At 41.8% G+C, this 23,109-nt stretch overlaps 1 protein-coding gene across 1 annotated transcript in view; it reads left to right on the plus strand.

Moving 5' to 3' along the window:
• Positions 1-8,460: 8,460 nt before the first annotated feature.
• LOC120305055 (uncharacterized protein K02A2.6-like) overlaps positions 8,461-23,109 on the plus strand; it is a gene marked incomplete at its 5' end in the record, with an annotated part of 67,224 nt that continues 52,575 nt past the window's right edge. The window contains 2 exons of the mRNA XM_039336361.1: positions 8,461-10,818; positions 10,948-11,279. Of these exons, the coding sequence (XP_039192295.1) occupies positions 8,461-10,818; positions 10,948-11,279 (2,690 nt within the window). The remainder of the gene's footprint in view (positions 10,819-10,947; positions 11,280-23,109) is intronic.

A 23,109-nucleotide genomic window follows, 5' to 3' on the forward strand; every position in this document is an offset into this window, starting at 1 on the left:
ATTTGGCCCTTCTTTTACAGTTCAATTCTAGTGATCTCACTGACTACAAATAAACCAATACTGCCCCTCTTCAGAATCTCCCTTTATAATACAAGGAAATTATCATGATTTTGTTGGAACCATTTTAAGTACCGTCTGCAAGCATTTCTAGGTCCCTGCTGGTAAATCACAGCACTGTCAGGCAAGGCAAGTCTCCCCTCCAGGGCTCTGCAAAGAGCACTACACACTTAAACCTTCAGTTGCAGATAGGATTGGCAGAAAACAATCAGACATGACTCAGCTCCTTTAGAAACTTCATTGTAGACAAGAATAAAATCCTAACAAAATAATTGAATGCATTCTGCAGAACCAAAAAATCACAGCTGTTATATGTCTGCATTCTTTTTGCTTTCCCTTTCTGAATTACCAGACATTTGGCAGTTATATAAGCTTACATAATAGTCTGAGGAATCAGGAAATGTATATAAGTTTACATAACAGTCTTAGGAACCAGTGGTTTTTACTTCATCTGCCTTAACTTTTCTGAGGGAAGAGAACTTCACAATGGTTTTGTGAAATCTGTGCATTCTTGGAAGATTTTGGAAAACCTTGGATTCTTGTATCAAATTAGGTCTGGTGATGTTCATAGTTCTCCACTCACAAAAAAAAAAAAAGAGAGAAAAGGGTTATTATTGAAAATTGCCCATAAATGCTGAAAATGTATATTGGGAAACTACTTTTAAAATGACTGTAACATTTATCAACATCTTACATTTTTAACAAAAATATTTCTTGGGTATAGCTATAAACCTCAGAAAAATAAAGTCTTCATGTATTGGGAGATGTTTTATGTATAAATGGTTATGAAATTTGTTAAGTTTCGGGATCGGTGAGGCATTGACGAGGCAATTGGTGCAAACAACAACCCATTTATTAAATTAACACAGAAGCAGCACTAACTGCCACTTAACCTCTATTTATATAGATCACTGCTAGGTGATGGCCAATAGAATTAAAGCAGTATTTCCCACTTAAACACAAGCTAACAAGTATGTAGACAGGCAGTCTGGAGTTTAAACAGATGCAGTTGTTTAACCATTTCCAACATTTTCCAAGTAATTCACATCAATATATAATACCCCTTCCATCTAGATAGTTCATAATGACAAGTACTGAACATAGTCCTGTAAATACTTTGGTGGTCTTCTCGACCATTCTGAATGTTTCAGCACCGTTGAAGGCCCCCAGTCTACTAGCTCGCCTGCCAGGCTGGATAGACCAGGACTTTGGGACCCATTTGCTATGGGTAGACCTGAGCTTCTGTGGCTGGTCTGTCTGGGTAGACCCGAGCCAATGTCCATTGGTGGAAAAGTTTCCACCCAGCTGGAAATCAGAGCCGTCTGCAGGATTCGCTCAATGGGTGCAGTCTCTGAGTTCTGGGCCAACTCGCCTCCCAATAGTGCCCCATCCCCTCTACTGGGATTCTCGCCAGCACTCAAAAACTCCAATTCATGGCTGCTGTAATGCTGCCCCTGAATTTGACTTTTGCCAGAGTCATGAGCCAGCAGCTGGCTCGCTAGCCTCCTGCGCAGTTGGTTGATGTGCCGATGTAGCATGCGACCATCTTCCAGGACCACTTCATAAGAAAGTGGCCCTGACACCTTACCAACCACAGCTATCACCCACAGTGCCCCTTGACCATAGTTTCATGCCCAAACCGGGTCACCAACTTGCAAGCTCCATGGTGGCTTTGGCTAGGCTGAATCCGAGGCAACTCGATTTGGATGCAGACGATCCAGTTTAGTGATTAAACGATGGTCCCATCTTAATTCTGCTGTGCTTCTACCTGTGAAAGTGGAAGGAGTCGTGCGTTGGCAGAGTAAAAGTCTATCAACCTATGCTGCCAGTTGCCGGTTACAATCCTCTTTAAGGATTCTTTGATCATCCGGACCATGCATTCCACTTGGCTATTTGAGGCTGGGTGAAAGGGGGTCGAAGTGGTGTGCCTGATCATGTTAGCTCTCAAAAAGGACTGGAATTCTACAGCGGTAAATTGAGCCCCATTGGTGGAACAGTTTCCACCCGGCTGGAAATCAGAGCCGTCTGCAGGATTCGCTCAATGGGTGCAGTTTCTGAGTTCTGGGCCAGCTCGCCTCCCAATAGTGCTGGGATGGCACACAAGTGGTCAAGAATCCACATCTATTTTGTGGGACCTTTTCAGGGACAGCTGTTCCTCATTATACTGGACAATCACTCTAAGTGGTTAGAAGTCGCACCTGTCCCAACTATGACTACTGCCAGGACCATCCAGGACTGCGCAGGATCTTTGCCATGCACGAGTTACTTGATGTACTAGTTTTCGAGCGCTGGCGAGAATCCCAGAAGAGGGGATGTGCTTTCCCAGCAGTGGACTGGGGCTTCAGGCATTTCTGGCCTGGATTGCTGGCAAAAATAGCAACTGTGTAGTTGGGCCTCAATATCTTTATCTAACCTTGGCCACCATAGGTAGCTTCTTGCAAGTTTATTCATCCAGACTATTCCCAGATGTCCCTCTAACACTCTGGGCCTCAAGGAGTTCGGTACTATGACCCCCACAAAATGCAGCTCCTTCCTCCTACTGAAGCTCTGAAAGTTAGGCCCTGGACTAATGTCCGGCCATCCTGTGAGCACCCAGTTCAACACGTGACTAAGCATCTTGTCTGAAGCTGTCTTGGCAGCCACATCCTCTGCGTTAAGGGGAATTCCGGCAAATCCTGGATAGCCAGAATGCGAGCAGCTGGAGCGGGGTCTGGCTCTAAGTGCGGCAGGGGCAGCCTACTAAGGCGATCCTTTTAGCCCATTTCCCTGCCCGGTTTGTGAATTAGCCTGTAACTATAAGCTGAAAGAAAGCATCTGTGGGGAGAGGATCTGGGGTGTCCATCATGAACAGACCCCAAAATGGCTTGTGGGCCATAAAAACCATGAATGGCCGATCATACAAATAGTCATAAAATTTCTTGATACCAGCCACAATGGCCAGTGCCTCTTTATCTATTTGGGCGTAGTTGCATTCCACCGAGGAAAGAGTCCTTGAATAATAAGCTATGGGAACCTGTCTCCTGTCAACCGTTAAATGGCTCAACACAGCTCCTACCCCGTATGGAGACGCATTGTATCTGTTGATAGGCAGCTGTTCATTAAAATGCATCAGAACCGAATTTGAAGACAGCAATGATTTGACTGCCAAGAAACTTTTCTCATGGATGCTTGCCCACTACCACTGTGCTTTTTTGTCCAAGAGCCTGTGTAATGGCTCTGCCACTGCGGCCTTGTGTGGAAGAAAGGCATGATAAAATTGAGTAGGCCTAAGAATGCCTGGAGCTCCCCCTTTGTCTTAGGGTTGGGAGGCTGTTGAATTGCTTGAAGCTTGGATTCAGCCAGGTGAATGCCTGTGGCATCTATGCAGAAACCAAGGAATTCGGTCAAAGCTACTCCTATTTTGCATTTTTCCCTCTTCAGTTTCAGCCCCGCTTCGTGGAAACGCTGTTTGAGCCATTTTGCCAATATTTCTACTGACTCTCCAGCTATGAGGACATCATTGAAATAAGGACACACACCTGGAATATTTTTTAGCGTGCACTCCATCATGCTCTGGAAAAGCCCTGGGGCTACATTGACCCTGAATTGTAGGTGCCTTACCCTGAAAGCTCCCCTGTGGGTAACTATAGTCTGAGCTTCTGCTGTGGCATCATCCATGGGCAGTTGCTGGTAGGCTTGAGCCAAATCCAATTTGGCAAATACGCGACCTCCCTGCAGTGACACCAAAATGTGGCTGACTACAGGCACCAGATATGAATGTTGTTGCAGCGCTCTATTAATAGTGCACTTATAATCTGCGCATATGCACACCTCACCATTGGCCTTAAGTGGCATAACTATGGGGGTTTCCGACCGACTGCTATCTACTGGCTGCAACATGCCTTGTTGTACCAGCTTGTCCAGCTCTGCATCAATTTTTGGTTTGAGGGCAAAAGGCACTCTGTGAGGCTTGATTTTTATTGGGGTTCAAGGTGGAGGGCAATGGGAGATCCCTTGTACTTCCCTAGGTGAGGGCTGAAAACATCAGCAAACTCTTGGCAAACTGCCATCAGGTCCGCTGCTTGTGTTCTGTTCATGCCAGTCACATGGATGCCCAAGGCATCAAACCAGTCTAGCCCGATGAGGCTTGTGTGGTGACCTTCAGTTACCACGATGTCCAGGAAACCCTCAAACTCTTTGAACTGTACTTTGAGCATAGCTTCTCCTTTAACCGCTATGTGGGAATTTTGGAAATCTGTTAGCAGGAGATTTGACGGCTTGAGTTTAACTTGTTTGCCGCTGTGACTGCAAATGTGGTTAAAGGTTCCTTGGGACCCAGTGTCCAGTTCCATGTGGCATGGAACTCATTGAAGCTTGACTTTGAGTTTCAGCTTTTCTTTAAGGAGATGATGGGCACCTGTTCTAAACACGCTCTTTCTGCTGGAGCAATAGCCAACTCTGTGTTGCCCTGGGTCCCTAGTACCTTTCCTGGGGAACTCTTCTTATAGAATTTCTCTCTGGTGACCTTTACAGATGGTGGCAATGTGGCCTTGTTTGCCACACACCCAGCACGTTGCTGTGCGGAACCTGCACTCTGAGCGTCTATGTTGGCCTCCACAACCCACACATTGAGTGAAGGGAACTTCCTTGTCAAATGGCTGCTGGGCTCTTGCTGGTGGCTTCTACAGCCGATCGATCTCATGGTCCATGTCGGGGTCCTCACCTCTTTCCGTGTCCTCATGGTGGACGGTTTCTGGGCTGGGAGTGTTCTTGGACAGCTCCCCTGGCAGCTTCTTCGGCCATAATTTCCTTCAGGGCGTCTTGGAATGTTAAGGTCTTCTTTGCAACAACTTCTGCTGAAGGTCCCTGTTTCTCAATCCACATACCAAACAGTCTCTCAGTCTCTCTTCGAGGTCTGTGAAATTGCAGAGCAGGGATGCCTGTCATAGGGTGACTATGAACTCGGCGGCAGACTTGCCTGGTTGCTGCTCCCATTGTTCAAATGTGTGTCTTCAGGCAATGATGGAGAGCTTCAGCTTGAAATGTTCCTTGAGCATTTTTTTGAGTTTGGAGTAGGCGACCGACTCCAGCATAGCTGGAGTGACTAGGTTTTCAGCTATATCGAACATCGCCTGGCCACACATGCACAGCAGCATTGTGGCCTTTAAACCATCTTTGCTAACTTGGTTAGCTCTCAGATAGTTCTCAACGTGAGAAATGTAAGAACTCCACTTCTCAGGATGCAACACATTTTCCAAGCTTGCCATGGTTAGTTGTCTCCGACCTCTCAATGCCTTGTGCTGCTAATGCTTCTGTGTTGGTCCTAGGGGCAGATCCCTCAGGACGTGGGCCTCCAGCATTGCTTGCTGGCAGGCAGAGGGGGGAACATGGTTCCTACCAGAGCTCTGAGGCCTAGTCTCACTGCTAGTGACTTCTGGCTCTCTCTCTCCCTCCCTCTCTCTCTCTCTCTCTCTCTCTCTTGCACATCCCACCTTCGTCACCACTGTTAAGTTTTGGGATCGATGAGGCATTGATGAGGCAATTGGTGCAAACAACAACCTGTTTATTAAGTTAACACAGAAGCAGCACTAACTGCCGCTTAACCTCTATTTATACAAATCACCACTAGGCAGCGGCCAATAGAATTAAAGCAGTATTTCCTGCTTAAATACAAGCTAACAAGTATGTAGACAGACAGTCTGAAGTTTAAACAGACGCAGTCGTTTGACCGTTTCCAACAGTTTCCAAGTAATTCACATCAATACATAACAAAATTTCTCACAGATTTTCAACAAAGCCAATATTTAACAAACTGTAATGGAGGATCAATTTTTTTATTAACCCATCCCCTCTCCCTCTCCTTATTGACACAATTATTGGTTTGTTCATGTGATAATTAGGAGATTCTCTATCGTTCTGATAACTGTAGTTACTGAACCATAAATAACTGCCCCAGTGGAAAACAAATTCTAAAAACTCAGATAAGGCCTACATGAGGCAGATTCTCTAGGCCTGTGACTAATTTATATGCATTTGCTACACATTCAATCTTTTCCCATGAGCATAACATTGCTATTTTCCTTACAAACCTCCCAAGAACACTGGACATTAAATTTGGGCAGTAGTGGATCTCAATAACTAAATACTAAATGCTGCTGTAACCTGGACAGATTTTTTTTTTATACTTTTGGTTATTTCTGATAATACTTGGGCAGGACTCCAAGTAGAAATTCCAGAGATATAGCTAAGCTAAAAAATTGAAAAATATACAAGAAGACAATGGCAATTTGCTTCTGCTCTGCTGCCAATCTGCTGAATGGATTTATGAAGTATTAAAAGCTAAGCTCTACAATGGAGTCTGTAATACAAGGATATAAGTCAAAGGCTTTTCTCTGGCATCACCTAGTCCTTAGCTAGCTTGAAAACCTAAACAGAATGGAATCTGGGATGTGAATTAGATGGGAAAGAAACAGAATTCTTTTATTACTAATAATTTCTTCTAGGATATTTTCAAATCCCCACTCTTGGATTGCCACTAAGAAAACTACATGTCTATAACCACCATAACATCTCCATCCTGACTCCTAAGAAAATTTCCATTTACCCTAAGTGGAAATATAGTCATAATCTATGTAACTATAGGGAGGGTGAGAGAAGATTATTTTTTTTAGGTTTAAGGTCTCAAGCAATAAAATCATAATCTAAAATGTTTCAAGAAAAAGTGAATAAATAGATCTACTAAAAGCTCTTCCTCTTTGTTTATCTTTTTTTTCTAAGCTTCCTTTTTTCTTTTTCTTTGTATTACTTTTCTGTTTCTTCTTTCCATAGATAGACATTAATTAAAGTTGGACTTGGATAGTTACACAAACTATAGAAGTCATTCATTTATCTGACTACACTTCATGATATGCATTCTAATGTAATATGTATATTAAAGATGTACAAATGCCAATATTTAGTACTTCCTCATATATATAATTGGTTGGGGATGGTTTCAGGATTCCTATGAGGAATAGCAGGGGCTGGTGGGACTATTGGAAACTGTTATGTCCCGAGCCTTGCAAACGGCTCGGGCGTTTGCACGCAGTCCCGGGCAGGTGCAAAGCTGCCCGGGACCAGACAGGCTGTCGCCAGCGCCGTGCGCATGCGCGGGTGCTGGCGCAGGAAAAGTATCGCATTTACCCGGGAAATGTCTATATAAGAAGTTGGGAGGTTTTGGGAGCTGCTGAAGCCATCTACTTGTAAGCTGAAAGCAGAATAAAGAAAACTGAGAACTTCAACTGCTTCTCGTGTCTGCTTCCCGCCACGGACTCAACACTGGCGACGAGGATGGGATTGCCTTACACCGCCTGGAAAGGAAGAAGTGTAAGCTTACCCAAGTGAGTCCTGAGTGGCGGAACGGCGTCGACTCGGCAGCTACCCGCCAATCCAGTGCGCATTCGGGGGTAGGCTGGCTGATAGACCCGTCTCCTGAAGATGGCAAAAATCGGAAGGCTTTCGGAATTCGACGTCTCACATCCAGAGCGGTGGGAGTCATACGTAGCCAGGGTGGAGAACTACTTCAAGGCAAACCAAGTGAGGGAAGAGAGCTTGAAGGCTGCCACCCTGCTTTGTGTTTGCGGCCAAGACGCCTTCGACATCGCAGAAAACCTTGCAGCACCTGTTCCAGTAGAGTCTGTAAGCTACGCAGATCTGAAGAAGCTATTGAAGGAGCACTTCCACCCCAAGATGTCCGTCATCGCATGGCGCCACACCTTCGAGCAGAGGGATCAACGGCCCGGTGAGTCGGCCAAAGAATTCATCGCCGCATTACGGAAGGCCGCCAAGCACTGCGAGTTCAAAGACCTCGAAGAACGACTGAGGGACCGATTCGTGTGCGGGTTAAGGCATCGAGATCTACAACAGAGACTTTTCGCTAAAGAAGAATTGTCCTACCAAGATGCCTTAAGGGAAGTCACCGCAGAAGAAGCAGCAGGCGGCGCTGTCAAGAACATGCGGCCGATCAGAAACAGTCCAGAGGTTGCATCCGTGCACCAGGAAGACGTCCAAAGAAACTCCGAGGAGGATCCGGACGAGGAAGTCGACCGTCTCCACCCCACGAAGGAAGAAAAACAGAAGGGAAGCTCTTCAGCTCCGCTCAAGTGCATCGGCTGTGGAGGTCGCCACAGGAGAACCGACTGCAAGTTCCGCTCCGCTACCTGCCGGGCATGCGGCAAACAAGGACACATTGCAGCTGTGTGTCTGAGCCGACGAAAGGTACAACCTCAGGAAGAACTGCGCCTGAAAGGTACCAGATTCCCCAGCCAGAATAGGGTAGGGTTTTGCGCTTCGCGAAGAAGCATCCTTAGGACAGGCACACACAAGCCCATTAAGAAAAAGCTGTCACTCAAGGTGAAGCTACAAGGGGTTCCATTATCTATGGAACTAGACACAGGGTCTGCCTTTTCAATTATCTCCTTGCATACATTTAGGAAGATTTGTTCCGGTAGTGGAACTCAGGCCAAGTTAAGGCCTTCTGACATTGTGTTAACAGATTTTCAAAATTCAAGAGTGTGTGTTAAGGGGGAGGCCACCCTTAACGTGCAATACAAGAGTTTTGAAGGTCCACTAGACTTATTAGTAGTAGGGGGTGAACGAACGAGTCTCATAGGACTCGATTGGTTTGAGGCCCTGGGGATACACGTCACAGGACTCAACAGTTTACAAACACTCGACCTACAGGAAGTCTGCAAAGAATTTGCAGATGTTTTCAGCCCCCAGCTGGGCACATTCAAAGGACCCCCTGTGTCCTTAAAGCTAGACCCCACTGTCACTCCCATTAGAATTAAAGCAAGAAGGGTCCCTTTTGCTTTAAAAAGTAAAATTGACACTGAGTTAGACAAACTGATCCAACAGGGAATCCTAGAACCTGTTGATTCCAGTCCTTGGGAGACCCCCATTGTCACGCCTCTAAAGGCAAATGGGGACATTCGCATTTGTGCTGACTACAAATGCACTCTGAATAAGGCATTGCAGCAACATGCCTATCCTGTTCCTGTGGTCAGTCATATTCTGGCCTCCCTCAAGGGGGGGCGCGTTTTTGCAAAGCTTGACCTAGCTCAAGCGTATCAACAGCTGCCTGTTGATGATGATGCTGCTATAGCTCAGACTATTGTGACCCACAGGGGAGCCTTTAAGGTAAAAAGGCTGCAGTTTGGAGTGAATGTCGCTCCTGGGATTTTCCAAAGCGTAATGGAAAACACACTGCGGGGCATACCGGGGGTTTGCCCCTACTTTGATGATGTCTTAATTGCAGGAGACTCCACACACATTCTAGCTGAAAGGCTAAGAGCTGTTCTGTTAAGATTCAGGAAATCAGGCCTCAAGCTCAAAAAAGACAAATGCATGATTGGGGTGCCTTCTACTGAATTTCTGGGGTTCAAAATTGATGCTGCTGGGATTCACCCTGCTGAATCCAAACTGACTGCTATTTTAGAAGCACCTAGGCCAAAGTCCAAGGCCGAACTTCAGGCCTTCCTGGGCCTCCTGAATTTCTACAATTCTTTTCTTCCACAAAAAGCTAGTGTAGCTGAGCCTCTTCACAGGCTACTAGACAAGCAAGCAGTGTGGCAGTGGTCACAAATGCATGAGGGTTGTTTTAACAAAGTCAAGGCTTTGCTCACTTCTAACAGTGTACTTGCACATTTCAACGAGTCTCTTCCCGTGTGCATCACTTGTGATGCGTCCCCTTACGAGGTTGGAGCTGTCCTGAGCCACCTCAGGTCTGATGGAACTCAGGTTCCTGTTGCATATTACTCCAGAACATTGTCTTCTGCTGAGCGCAACTACGCTCAGATAGACAGGGAGGCTCTGGCTGTTGTTGCTGGAATTAAAAAATTCCATGACTTTCTATATGGCAGGCACTTCACGGTCTTCACTGACCATAAGCCTCTGCTGGGACTGTTTACCACACGTAAGCAGACTCCCCAAATCATTTCCCCTAGAATGCTTAGGTGGTCTATTTTTTTGTCTGCATATGATTTTTCCTTACTCCACAAGCCTGGAAAAGAAATGGGCCATGCTGATGGCCTCAGTAGATTGCCTCTGCCAGTAGTAGAAGCTGACCCTGCGCCAGCTGTCAACATTCTATCAATCCAAGCCTTGCCCGAGCTCCCTCTTAGTGCCAGGGATGTTGCCGCTGAATCAGGTACAGATCACACACTTTCACGTGTCCGTTCCTGGGTTTTGTCTGGTTGGCCTGAGCACTGCCCTAGTCCTGAGTTTCAGAGTTTCTGGTCCAAAAGGAACGAGCTGTCCCTTTCTCAGGGTTGTCTGCTTTGGGGAAACAGAGTTGTCATTCCCACCTCAATGAGGACTAGGGTCTTAGAATCCCTCCACGAGGGTCATCCTGGCATTGTTCGTATGAAGGCTCTTGCGCGCAGCCACTTGTGGTGGCCTGGTTTAGATAAAGATATTGAGGCTAAGGTGCATGCATGCCACCTGTGCCAACGATCTCGCCCAGAGATGCCCCAAGCTCCCGTGCATAGATGGAAGGAAACACAGTTCCCATGGTCTAGGGTGCACATTGACTACGCTGGACCCTTTCAGGGCCAGTTCTTCTTGGTCCTTGTTGACAGCCATTCGAAATGGCTTGAGGTTGTACCTGTCTCATCCACCACCACTGCAAAGACTATTCAGGTACTGAGGGGGATTTTTGCTGCACACGGGCTGCCAGATGTCATTGTGTCCGACAACGGCCCTCAATTCACTTCCTCCGAATTCCAAGCTTTCTTACAGGCAAACATGATTCGTCATGCCACGTCTGCACCCTTCCACCCGTCCACCTACGGTATGGCTGAACGTATGGTGCGCATCACGAAGGACGCATTGAAAAGACTCACCTACGGGGACTGGCATCACAGGTTGGCTGACTTTCTCCTTTCTTATCGCACCACACCGTCCACTTCTACAGGGAGAAGCCCAGCTGAACTTCGTTGGGGGCGTCAACTTACTACTAAACTTGACCGGTTGCATCCGGACAGACTGCCTTCATCTACCTCACATCCTAGGGCACCTAGACAACTACTTGTGGGTGCCCCGGTTTGGGCTCGCAATTACGGGCCTGGTCATACATGGGTCCCCGCTTCTATTTCCAGGGTCACAGGTCCTCTCTCCTACAAGGTAGCCCTGGACAACGGTCGTGTCCTGCGTCGGCACATCGACCAATTCCGCCCTCGGCGGGCCTTTTCAGATGAGACTCCTGGGTCTTTTCCAGGGGGGGGGAGAGGGACCCTTTGGAGCAAAGGGAAGGGCACGAGCTGCTGCCCATCTCCACTGATGGAGCTACAAACGGCCCATCCCAGGGTTCCGCGAGAGCTCCGAACAAGAATTCTATGAGCCTACCTAATTACCAGGCATCCACGCCTACTCCAGCCAGGGAGTCACCCCATACTTTCCACACACATCACACAGCACTCCAGTCACGGAGGATACCCGGGGGCATCCCAACAAATCATTCCCCGCAAGAGAGCTGGCACACAATTCCCAAGGTTGGCCTGACCTTACCCCAAATCCTACAGGGGGTCAAACATACAGGGAGGTGGTCGAGGAACCAAGTCCCGACTACAACACCTCTAGCCCAAATCAGGGAGTAACTGAGTTTTGGGAAAGTACAGAAACCCACACAAGCCCGGACACAGAACGGGGTTCAGGGAATGGACAGCCTCCTGACAGGTCTTGGATGGACCTAGGAGGTTCAACAGAGACGCCCAGCAGTGGCTATCACTTCAAGGGGCCCGAGGGTCTACAGCTAGGCAGGTCAACCAGGTCACAAAGTGACAGAAGCCCTGGCCTGACGAGCCCGGTGGGCGAGCAAGCAGGCCAGGCAGCGGGGCACAGTCCTTGGAAGGCACCAAGGCAAATAAGGAGAACAGGCTCACATCTCCCTCCAGTCAGGGAACTCATGCTAGTAACACAGAGCTGAGAAGGTCACAGAGAGCAAAGAAGTCTCCTAAATACTTAGAGGATTACATAACATTGCTGGCTAAACAAAAGCCAGGTAACGATAGGAGCACTGAGAAGCAGAACACTGCATAAAATAAATGATTATATGTTGGTAGTAGTTTTAGCCCGGGGGAAAGGGGTGTTATGTCCCGAGCCTTGCAAACGGCTCGGGCGTTTGCAGGCAGTCCTGGGCAGGTGCAAAGCTGCCCGGGACCAGACAGGCTGTCGCCAGTGCCGTGCGCATGCGCGGGTGCTGGCGTGGGAAAAGTATCGCATTTACCCGGGAAATGTCTATATAAGAAGTTGGGAGGTTTGGGGAGCTGCTGAAGCCATCTACTTGTAAGCTGAACGCAGAATAAAGAAAACTGAGAACTTCAACTGCTTCTCGTGTCTGCTTCCCGCCACGGACTCAACAGAAACCATTATGGCGGTGATGGGCAGAAAGAGATATGCTGGGAGATTCTTAGAAAAACAATATTGATTCCCACATTCTAGTACTTTGTATTTGGCCCGAGCCTCCTTGGCTTTCAGCCCCAAGCTTTTAGCTGCAATTACTAAACAGCAGGTTGGCCCATAATAATAAGGTGACCAATCGTCCTCCTTTAGGGAGGACAGTCCTTCTTTTGTAAGTTCTCTCTCAAAAAGTGCCCTCCTACATGTTCTCCTTTTTTATATTTGAAGACTAATCTGTAAATCTCCATATTCGATCGATGCCGATCCGATCCGTTGCGTGTGATGTGACGTATTTGTATTTGACATGACGATTCATCAAGGCTCGATACAGTGCGGCGAGACACAATTATGAGACGCATGTGCTCCACATAGGAGAATTGTTTTGAGAGAGAGTGCTACGCGCAAGAGTGCACCGCATGCAAGTGGCTTTGTTTACTTCTTACTGAAACACGACATGGCACACACGCACGCATTAGACTCATTTCTTTCTCAGTGAATATTCAATCATACACAGGTGAACACAATAATTCACGTTTTATTAATTCATTATCTATTTAATAATTTCCAAACATGTATAATTTTATTTAAAAGTTTATTAGCTTATGTTGTTGTTTCAGTTTTAATAATTAATTTTATTAATTCATAATGAATGTGCTTGCATCATTCGTGTAGCTCTATATTTTATTTTTAATTTTAAATTTCATTTAGGGATGGAAAAATCAAAAAAGAGGAAATGCCATTTCAACGATAAATTGAATAAGGGATTTCCATTCCTCATATCAAAGAAGGATAACATTGTTTTCTGCAATATTTGCAGCAGTGAATTTTGTATTGCACTTGGGGGCAGAGCAGCTATTATGAAACACTTGACCACCAAGAAACATAAGCAATCATCAGATGCATCTGCTTCCATTTGTAAAGTAACAAGTTTTTTAAAACTTCAAATTATTCTGAAGATGAAAAACAGTTAGTTGCAATGGAGGGAACATTTGCATTTCATACCATAATTCACAATCAAAGTTTTTGTAGTATGGATTATACAACTAAATTATTGAAAAAGTTTCACGATGCTAAATTTTCATATGCCAGGACCAAATGCAAGGTTATTATTAAATCAGTATTTAAAAATTACTGTGACAAAATACTTACAGAAGACTTGGAAACTGCAGCATTTGTAACGGTTTTATCTGATGCCTCCAATCATAATGAAACTAAATTGTATCCAATACTAGTAAGATATTTTAATGTTACCAAGGGCATTCAAATAAAAATTTTAAATTTAGAATCCATTGAGGGCAAAACTGCTGAAATTTTGTCAAATCATCTATACAGAGTAATAAATGAAAACAATTTGAAATCCAAAGTTGTTGCACAGCTGATAATACAACAAATTTTGGTGGGCGAAGATGCAAAGGGGTGAATAATGTGTATGTAAAATTACAAGATTTACTCCAAAAGAAAATACTAGGAATAGGTTGTAATGCACATATTTTGTCAAATGCAATCAACAGGACATGTGCCAATTGGCATGTGCCATGCCAATTGATATAGAAGTAATAATAACTACAATTTATTTGTATTTTAGTCATTTTACCGTTCGTGTGGTTACTTTAAAACAATTTTGTGAAGGAGCAAATGTTCAATACAAAATTTTTTTAGGATATTCAAAAGTTAGATGGCTTGCTCTAACACCTGCTATAGAGCGTATTCTACAATTATTTGAACCTCTCCGTTCATATTTTTTAAGTTTAGACAAATGTCCTAAAATCCTGGAATCATTTTTCAATAATGAAATATCTGAGATATTAATGTATTTTGTACATAATAAAGCATCTATTTTTCACAAAATGATTCAAAAGATTGAAGGTGGACACATTTCAGCTACCGAAGTTAGTCTTATTTTGAAGACTTTATCCTTCAATATAAAACTCGATTTGAAGAAAAAAATTCTTCCTTTAGTTATAAAAAGAAAATTGTCAGACTTAGAGGAATCAAATCTGGGCATAACGGAAAAGTTTATCAAAGAAGTGCAGAATTTTTACCAAACATGTTTTCAGTATATCGAATAATGGTCTGAAACAAACATCACAGGAAATAACAGTTTTCAATGGTGTTTTTTTGACTTCATCACAAGTATATTAAACAGATATTGAATCGTGTTGAGTTTTTATCTAAAGAAATGCCAGACATTAAAATAGACGACAGTTGTCTCTTTGTAGAAATTAGAGACTGAATGTATTTTTAAATTCTGAAAAATTAATACAATGGGAAAATAAACACACTGAAATTGATAAAAGATGGGTGGAAATATTCAGCTATTTCAAAAATGAACATATTCCATGTGAAAATTTATTTATTCTTGTTCAATTTATGTTATGCTGTCCTGGAACTAATGCAGCAGTTGAAAGGGTTTTTTCAATTGCTAATGATTTTTGGAAAAGTGAGAAATTGAGATTGAATGTTGATACTCTAGCTGCAGCACTTGCCGTAAAATTCAATATGAAGGATATTTCTTGTTCAGATATTTCTAATATATTGTTAGAAGATGATACATTGACAAAAAATATTCATTCAATGGAAAAGTACTCATTTAAATAATTAATAGGCACGTAAGCATAATTACAATATAAAATGTTATTGTTACAAATGTTTTTATTATGCATTTATCATATTATAGTGTATTCCGTATTATTGTTGCATGAATAAAATGTTTCTTTTATTTACGATATTTTTTTTCTTCAATTTATTTGTGTCCTCCTTCTCATTGTAAAAATGTTGGTCACCTTAATAATAAGGTTTGCTGCATCTATGATTTAATAGATTTAATAGAGGATGAGAGGTCAACATGAACTTTATTAACATGACCTGGCTGGGTGCAGAAGGGAATCCTGTCTCACAAATTTGATGGCCTGGATACTAAACATGGCACAAACCAGAGCAGGGACAGTGAAATGGCTATACTCATCCAAGAGATTCCAGTGGCTTTTAAAGGCAGGATCCTGCATTTAACAAAATGTGAAACAGGGATCAAATTGGATTGCTGCTATTGTACCAGCCTTTCCTATTATATAATGGCTTCTTTACCCAAGTTGCTTGTGCTATATGATTATGATTTGGCCTTGGTGCTATATGATTATGATTTGGCCTTGGTTTTACTTATGTTGGCCATCTTTTGTTTTTCATTTTTAACTCCTTTGGCCACCCAGAATTATATCTTTCAGATGGGCACTCATATAAATCATCTAGCTAAATTATTAAAGAACGCAGTCATGTGAGAACACATGCTGTTCTATTCTGTATTATAGAAATAACTTGGGAAAAGATTACAGTAACAGGAATAGGGCTTTTGTAACCATGCCATTTTATAACAATGAAATGGTAAAAAGGTAAAGGTTTCCCTGTCCAGTCATATCTGACTCTAGGGTGCAATGCTTGTCTCTATTTCTTGGTCAAGGGAGCCAGTGTTCTCCAAAGACATTTCCCATGGTCATGTGGCCAGCATGGCTTATACAACAAATGTGCACAAACACTGTTACCTTCCATCGAAGTGATATCTTTTGAACTGCTAGGTGAACAGGAGCTGGAGCAGGAAGGGGAGCTCACTCCATTGCATGGTGCTTGGGTCTTAAACCCAGGCTGTCAGCTTTCTAGCTGACAAGCTCACGTCTTTAATTGCTGACCCATCACAGCTAAATCAAGGGATAACTGACTAAATGGCCAAATGGTAGTTGTTAACACTTTTTTTTTAATTTTTTTAAAATTTTACAAAAAAAAAGAGATTCTCCTCCCCAAACCCTCCCAACCCACCCCAACCCTCCCCCAACCTTCCCAGAGCTGAATACAGGTTTAGTTACAACTTAAAAGAAAAAAATTTTTAAATACTGTATACCATAAACAATTAATTACAATAATTAAACAAATTATAAAATACTTTAAGACCAATATATAAAAAGCAAAAAAAATATGATTACAATCATTAGACACATTATAAAATACTCTGAACATTTTCTAATGTCATACTTATATTATTTAAAATTTATCCATCATTCTTTATAAACACCCTCAAAAACACACATATAAACATTACTTATAACATTGAGATTCCCTTATAAATATTTAAAACAAAATATTCCTTTAAATGCTCCTTAGATATCTAAACATACGCTACCTATCTAAAATTTTCATTCAATCTCCATAATATTATACTTATATCATATAAAATCTAATCTCTCCCTCTTTCTTTATCATCAAACACAAAAATAAACATATAAACATTAGTTATACCATTAAAACAAGATACTCTTTTGAATACTCCTTAAATTACTAAACTTAAACTTCTTATCTAAAGTTTTCATTTGATCTCCATAATCTTTCTCTCCTCTTTACCAATAACCAATTCCATCCACAGTGAACTGTAATCTATCAATAACCTAAAAACAATCTATACATTCTTTATCAATCTCTCTTATCCAAAAACCTCGAGAGAAGTGCTTGGAATTCTGCCCTTAAAGGTTGCTCCAAAAAGTTTATAAATCTTGCTTCTCCCGCAGATTCAGAAACAAATACTTGTGAGGCTTCCTTAACCTCCTTCTTCTGTTGCTCCTTTTCTTTGCGTTTATGTAATACACGAGTTATCCTCTGCTCCTTCATCTCAACTTGTTGAGGCCCCTCAGTCTGAAATTTCCCAATTTTCATCAATATAGGCTCTTCAGACTGCAATTCTACCTTCTTCTCTTCCGAAGCGATAGGTGGCGATGAACATACCCCCTGGACAGAAGTGTAAAACTCTTTTGCTTTGAAAACAGTATTAAGTCTATAACGTGTCCCCAGATAGTTCACCACCATTCCAGTCGGGATATCCCATCTGAACAACATTTGCCCCTTTTTAAGTTCATCTGCTAAAAAAGCAAACTCCTTTCTTCTTCTTAAAATTTTAGATGGGATCTCCTTTAAAATTATAACGTCTTGTGAAGCAATCTGAAACCTCTTCTTATAAAAAGCTTGTATAATTTCATTGCGCAGGGATCTTTTCCCAAAATAAATCACCACATCTCTTGGCAGATTTCTTTGCTTTGCCACCACAGAGTTAACTCTAAATGTTTTTTCAATTGCACTAAATATTTCCTCTTTTTTTCTATCCAGAATCACAGCAAAGTCATTTGCAACCATCTCTCTCAGATCTCCTTGCAAAGACTCTCTCAAGCCTCTAATTCTTAAAGCATATTCCATTTCTCTATATTGAAGCATAAGAATCTCATCTTGAAAATTTTCCATCTCTTTTTCCATGCCTTCAAATTTTCCCTCCAACAGCTCCACTTTCTCTTCTACCTCTTCTACACGAAAGTTCAACTTTTCAAGAACAGAGGCAACTCCTTTTAAAGCCAAAACTATATCTTGCCTCAGAATCCTATTATTTTCCGCTAAAATCTCTTTCACTTCTCCCCTGATTTGAGATATAGCATTTCCCATTATGTCTTGCAAATCCTTTACCGTTAATAACTGTGCCAAAGGAGAGGGTGAAGCTGTTAATTTAGATTGTTGCACTGATGATATCACCGAAGAAGAAACCACCTTAGGAGCTGTGGGAATTACTGGACGCTTTGGAGCCATCTTAAAAAATCTTTACTCCTCCTTAAAAATTACCCAAAAAAGGGGGGGGAGGGAAAGAAAAGTTAAGCAAAAAAAAGAGAGATTAACTCCAAAAAATCAAAAACTCCTTCAAAAGGGGATCATTATAATAAAAGGAAAAAAGTTAAAAACCATTTTAAAAAGAAAAAGTTTTGTTTCTTCTTTCCTCCTTCTTTGAAAAAGAAAATAAAGAAATACAAAAAAAAATCCCTTAAAAGAAAAAAAGATAGCAAAAGAGAGTTTAACAAAAAAGAATCTTCCCAAAACACAAATCCACCTTAAGAAAAAAATTTTTTAAAAAGAACAATCTAGTCCATTACATTCCATTTCACTCGCTTTAAAAAAAAAAAAACTTTCCAATCGCCATTTTACTTTCACTCTCACAAAAAGAAAAAAAAGAGAAAAAAGAAGGGAAATAAAAATCAACCTTTCAAACTAAAGTCCAAATAAAATCCAATTAAAAAATCCTTTATCCAACTCTGTCCACTTTTAAAAGTAACTCACCCGGTCTCTTTAAGCACAGAGGTGGGAGCGGCATCTTGCTTTGTCCCCGAGGGACAAAGACAGCTGGGAGGCGGAGGCAACCCAAACTCCGAGGGAGCACTCTTTTCACCCCCCAAAGAAAACTTCCTGGGGGGTCCAAGAGGCTCTACCTCTATTCAGGTGATACTCCCCTCCCCCCCTTTGCCCGGAAGGGAGGTTTTGAGCTGCGGAACAGCTGGTGCCTGCTGTTCTCTGCGGTTCTAACGCTTTCCCAGGAGTATGGCTACAAAGTAGCCGCCATCACCGACGCTAAACCACCGGAAGTATCATTAACACTTCTTGTTATATCTCAACACCCCACACTGCAGCTTCAGAGGAGATAAATTTGAAACATTTCCCCAATGTTTATTATTTCATATTAAACTAGCACAAAATGTTATTGCACAAAACAAAATAATAACAGGACACAACAGAGTGATCTTGTAGTCTTTACTGTGCCATTGAACAATATTCACATATATCAGAATCTGCTGTACTATTGCCAGTGTGTTAGTAACAATTTAGCATGAAATACTAAATATTAATTTTAAAAATACCTGGTAAGTTAAAGGGAATTAAATACAAACCTATCAATTTTAGACCAGTTCTTCTTAAATTTACTGTATAATTACTGCTGTCCTTGTTAACCCATCATTATTATTACTAATGTCCACTTGATATGCTTACTGATCCTACACTGCCATTAGAGCCCCAAGTGATCTCTGTGGTTCAAAGCACTTTCATCCTAATAGCTGTGATCTTATGTGAATGGTTTTAGCATCTTTATTTTTCTTCCTCTTAAACTATCATTATTCAAATAATAATAATAATAATAATAATAATAATAATAATAATAATAATAATAATAATAATGACAATGAATCATGCCCTTCATCCATGCAGTGACATTGACAGACTTTATCTACCAAAGCAAATAGGTGGCCATGGAATGCTACAAATACATCAGAAGGTTGAAGAAGAAGAAATGGCTTTGGAAGAATATCTGAAGAACAATGATGAAGATGCACTGAAATTAGTATATCAGGAAGGCTTACTGACTACTGGAGAGACCAAACTGGCCTACAAGAAAGACCAAATGAAGAACAGAATAGAGGCATGGGAAGACAAAGCACTACATGGCCAATACATTAAAAAAATAGCTGGGAAAGCAGATAATAACAAGACCTGGCAATGGCTAAGAGCAGGAAAATTGAAGAAAGAGACCGAGGGACTAATTCTGGCTGCACAAGACCAAGCCTTAAGGACAAATGCATATAAAGTCAAAATTGAGAAGACAGCAACAGACAGTAAGTGCCGCCTATGCAAAGAAGCTGAAGAAACAGTGGACCACGTGGTAAGCTGTTGCAAGAAGATTGCACAGACTGACTACAAGCAGCGGCATGACAAAGTAGCAACAATGGTGCATTGGAAGATCTGCAAAAAATATCATTTGCCTGTAAGCAAAAACTGGTGGGATCATAAAATAGAGAAAGTCATAGAAAATGATAAAATTAAACTGCTCTGGGACTTCAGAATTCAAACAGACAAGCACCTGCAACATAACACCCCAGACTTAACAATTGTCGATAAGAAAGACAAAAAAGTCTGGATAGTGGATGTGGCAGTGCCTGGAGACAGCAGAATAGAAGAGAAAGAACTGGAGAAGATAACAAAATACAAAGACCTACAAATAGAAATAGAAAGACTGTGGCAAAAGCAAGCAAGGGTAGTACCAATAGTCATAGGCTCCTTGGGTGCAATCCCAAAACAACTGGAGCACCACTTGAACACCATTGGCATTGACAAATTCGCTATTAGTCAATTGCAAAAGGCGGCCTTATTAGGAACTGCTTCCATCCTGCGACGATATCTGTAATACCATCAAACATCCACATCTGCCTATCCCAGGTCCTGGGTAAGGACTCGATAGGTAGACAAAATGCCAAATCCAGTCTGAACATCTGGCTGACTGTGCGATGATCCATAATAATAATAATAATAATATATAATAATAATAATAATAACAACAACAACAACATCCACATCTGCCTATCCCAGGTCCTGGGTAAGGACTCGATAGGTAGACAAAATGCCAAATCCAGTCTGAACATCTGGCTGACTGTGCGATGATCCATAATAATAATAATAATGTTGGAAAGGACCTTGGTCATCTAGTCCAACCCCCTGCTCAGACAGGAAACCCTATACCATTTCAGACAAATGGCTGTCCAGTCTCTTCTTAAAAACTTCCAATGTTGAAGCATTCACCACTTCTGGAGGCAGGTTATTCCACTGGTTAATTGTTCTAACTGTCAGGAAGTTTCTCCTTAGTTCTAGGTTGCTTCTCTCCTTGATTAGTTTCCATCCATTGCTTCTTGTCCTGCCTTCAGGCACCTTGGAAAATAGCTTGACTCCTTCTTTTTTGTGGCAACCCCTCGTCTTTCTCTTCATTCATACCCAATTCCAGCAGCCGTTCCTTATATGCTTTAGTCTCCAGTACCCTAATCATCTTTGTTGCTCTTCTCTGTACTCTTTCTAGAATCTCAAAATCTTTTTTACATCGGGGTGACCAAAACTGGATGCAGTATTCCAAGTGCAAACTTACCAAAGCATTGTAAAGTGGTATTAATACTTCATATGATCTTGATTCTATCCCTCTGTTAATGCAGCCTAGCACTACTGTATATTGGCCTTTTTGGCAGTTGCAGCACACTGCTGGCTCATATTTAAGTGATTGTCTACTAGGATTCCGAGGTCCCTCTCACAGTTACTACTATTGGGCAAGGTACCCCCTATATTATACCTGTACATTTGGTTTTTCTTGCCTTAATCTAGAACCTTACTTTTTTCACCATTGAATTTCATTTTGTTAGATAGCGCCCAGTGTTCAAGTCATTACTTATGGGACTTTATTAAATGCTAGTTTAGATGCTGCAGTGGATTCAGAAGAAAGCCACATGATCATTAATGGGAACAGGATATTTTCCCATCATACTGTATGTTGGATCAAACGTCCTGATTTCCAGTTCAAATCCAGACGGTTAACATTTCTTATATTATTTACATGAATATTATATTTATTATACGAGAGAGAGAGAGAGAGAGAGAGAGAGAGAGAGAGAGAGAGAGAGAGAGAGAGAGAGAAAGAGAGAGAGAGAGAGAGAGAGAGAGAGAACACACTACCTGGTAGAAAATTCTGACAAAATATATGGTATGTATCCATCTTGTGCTAACTTAAATAAATGTATTTTTTCACAGGCAGATATTTTAAAAAATTATCATGAGGACTCCAAATTACAGTCAGAATTACTAACTGTAATATTTGAAAACTCCTCAAAAGCAAGTGACATGCCAAGGGACTGGAGAGGTCCAAAAGTAGACTCTGTAGTCCGAAAGGAGAAAAGGGAAGACCACACAAACTATACTGTACATCAATTAGTTCAATGTCTATTTGGGCCAGGTAATAGAACTGGCTGTCAAACAGTCTGTGAACACTCAGACAAGAATTTTACCACTACCAGAAGACAGCATGAGTTTCTCAAGAAAATGTCATGCCAGCCTAACCTTATCTCTTTTTATAACAATGTGATCAAGATAATGTGGTGAGTACAGAGAGCATGATCTCTGTACACCCTTTGACAATTTTCATGATAACTTTGAAGATAAGATAAATAAATTTGGGCAAGGTAATCTTGTAATGTGGTGAGTTTGCAGTGTTATAAATGATTTCACATTACCCTGGAGAAAAATTCCCCAGGACCATTATATATTCAAGTGTATTCATCACCTTTATCACTGACCTAGAGGGCAGAATAGAAGATATGCTTGTCAAATAAGAAAATGGCATCACGTTCAGCTAATACTTAGAAGACAAAAACACAACTGAAAATGACCTGACAAAACTGAGAGAATAAATAGAAGCTGCCCCCTTCCCCTCCCCCCAAAATAAGTCCTTAAATCAAACTTTTTCTCTTCTGCTTCATGGAAGGGGCACATCACTTTCATGAACAATTTTATTCTACAGAATGTCATTACTTAAAATCTCTCAGTAAAAAAACCCTGAATTCTGAGGCCTGTAAATAGGACTTCCAAGAATTTGACACTACAACATTTGTTCTTTTCTGTTCCCGGTGTCACAAGAGTTGATAACAGTTGTGAACAAGAACACTTCAAAGCTCTAAAAGGAGTCACACTAATTAAAGCATGAGTACCTAGCACAAGTAAAATTTTATACCTCTGGAGTCTCTTAAAATACCATATCTTGTCACATACAAAGCAAGAGATTTTGATAACATACTATTTAGAAGCCTTTTTTATTTTATTTTTTGCAAATAATTGATGCTGCATTTCCTAAAGCATATTTATGGCCATTCTGATATTTATCACATGCTCAGGTAGTTTCAAACATTATATTTTTTTTCTTCCTACCTGACCAAGAAATAAAACTTAACAAGTAATCCTAGAGGAGTATATTTCCTTATCCATGTT

Source organism: Crotalus tigris, unplaced genomic scaffold, assembly GCF_016545835.1.
Source record: "Crotalus tigris isolate CLP2741 ecotype Arizona unplaced genomic scaffold, ASM1654583v1 scf7180000017666.379230911805:20528666, whole genome shotgun sequence".
Taxonomy (NCBI): domain Eukaryota; kingdom Metazoa; phylum Chordata; class Lepidosauria; order Squamata; family Viperidae; genus Crotalus; species Crotalus tigris.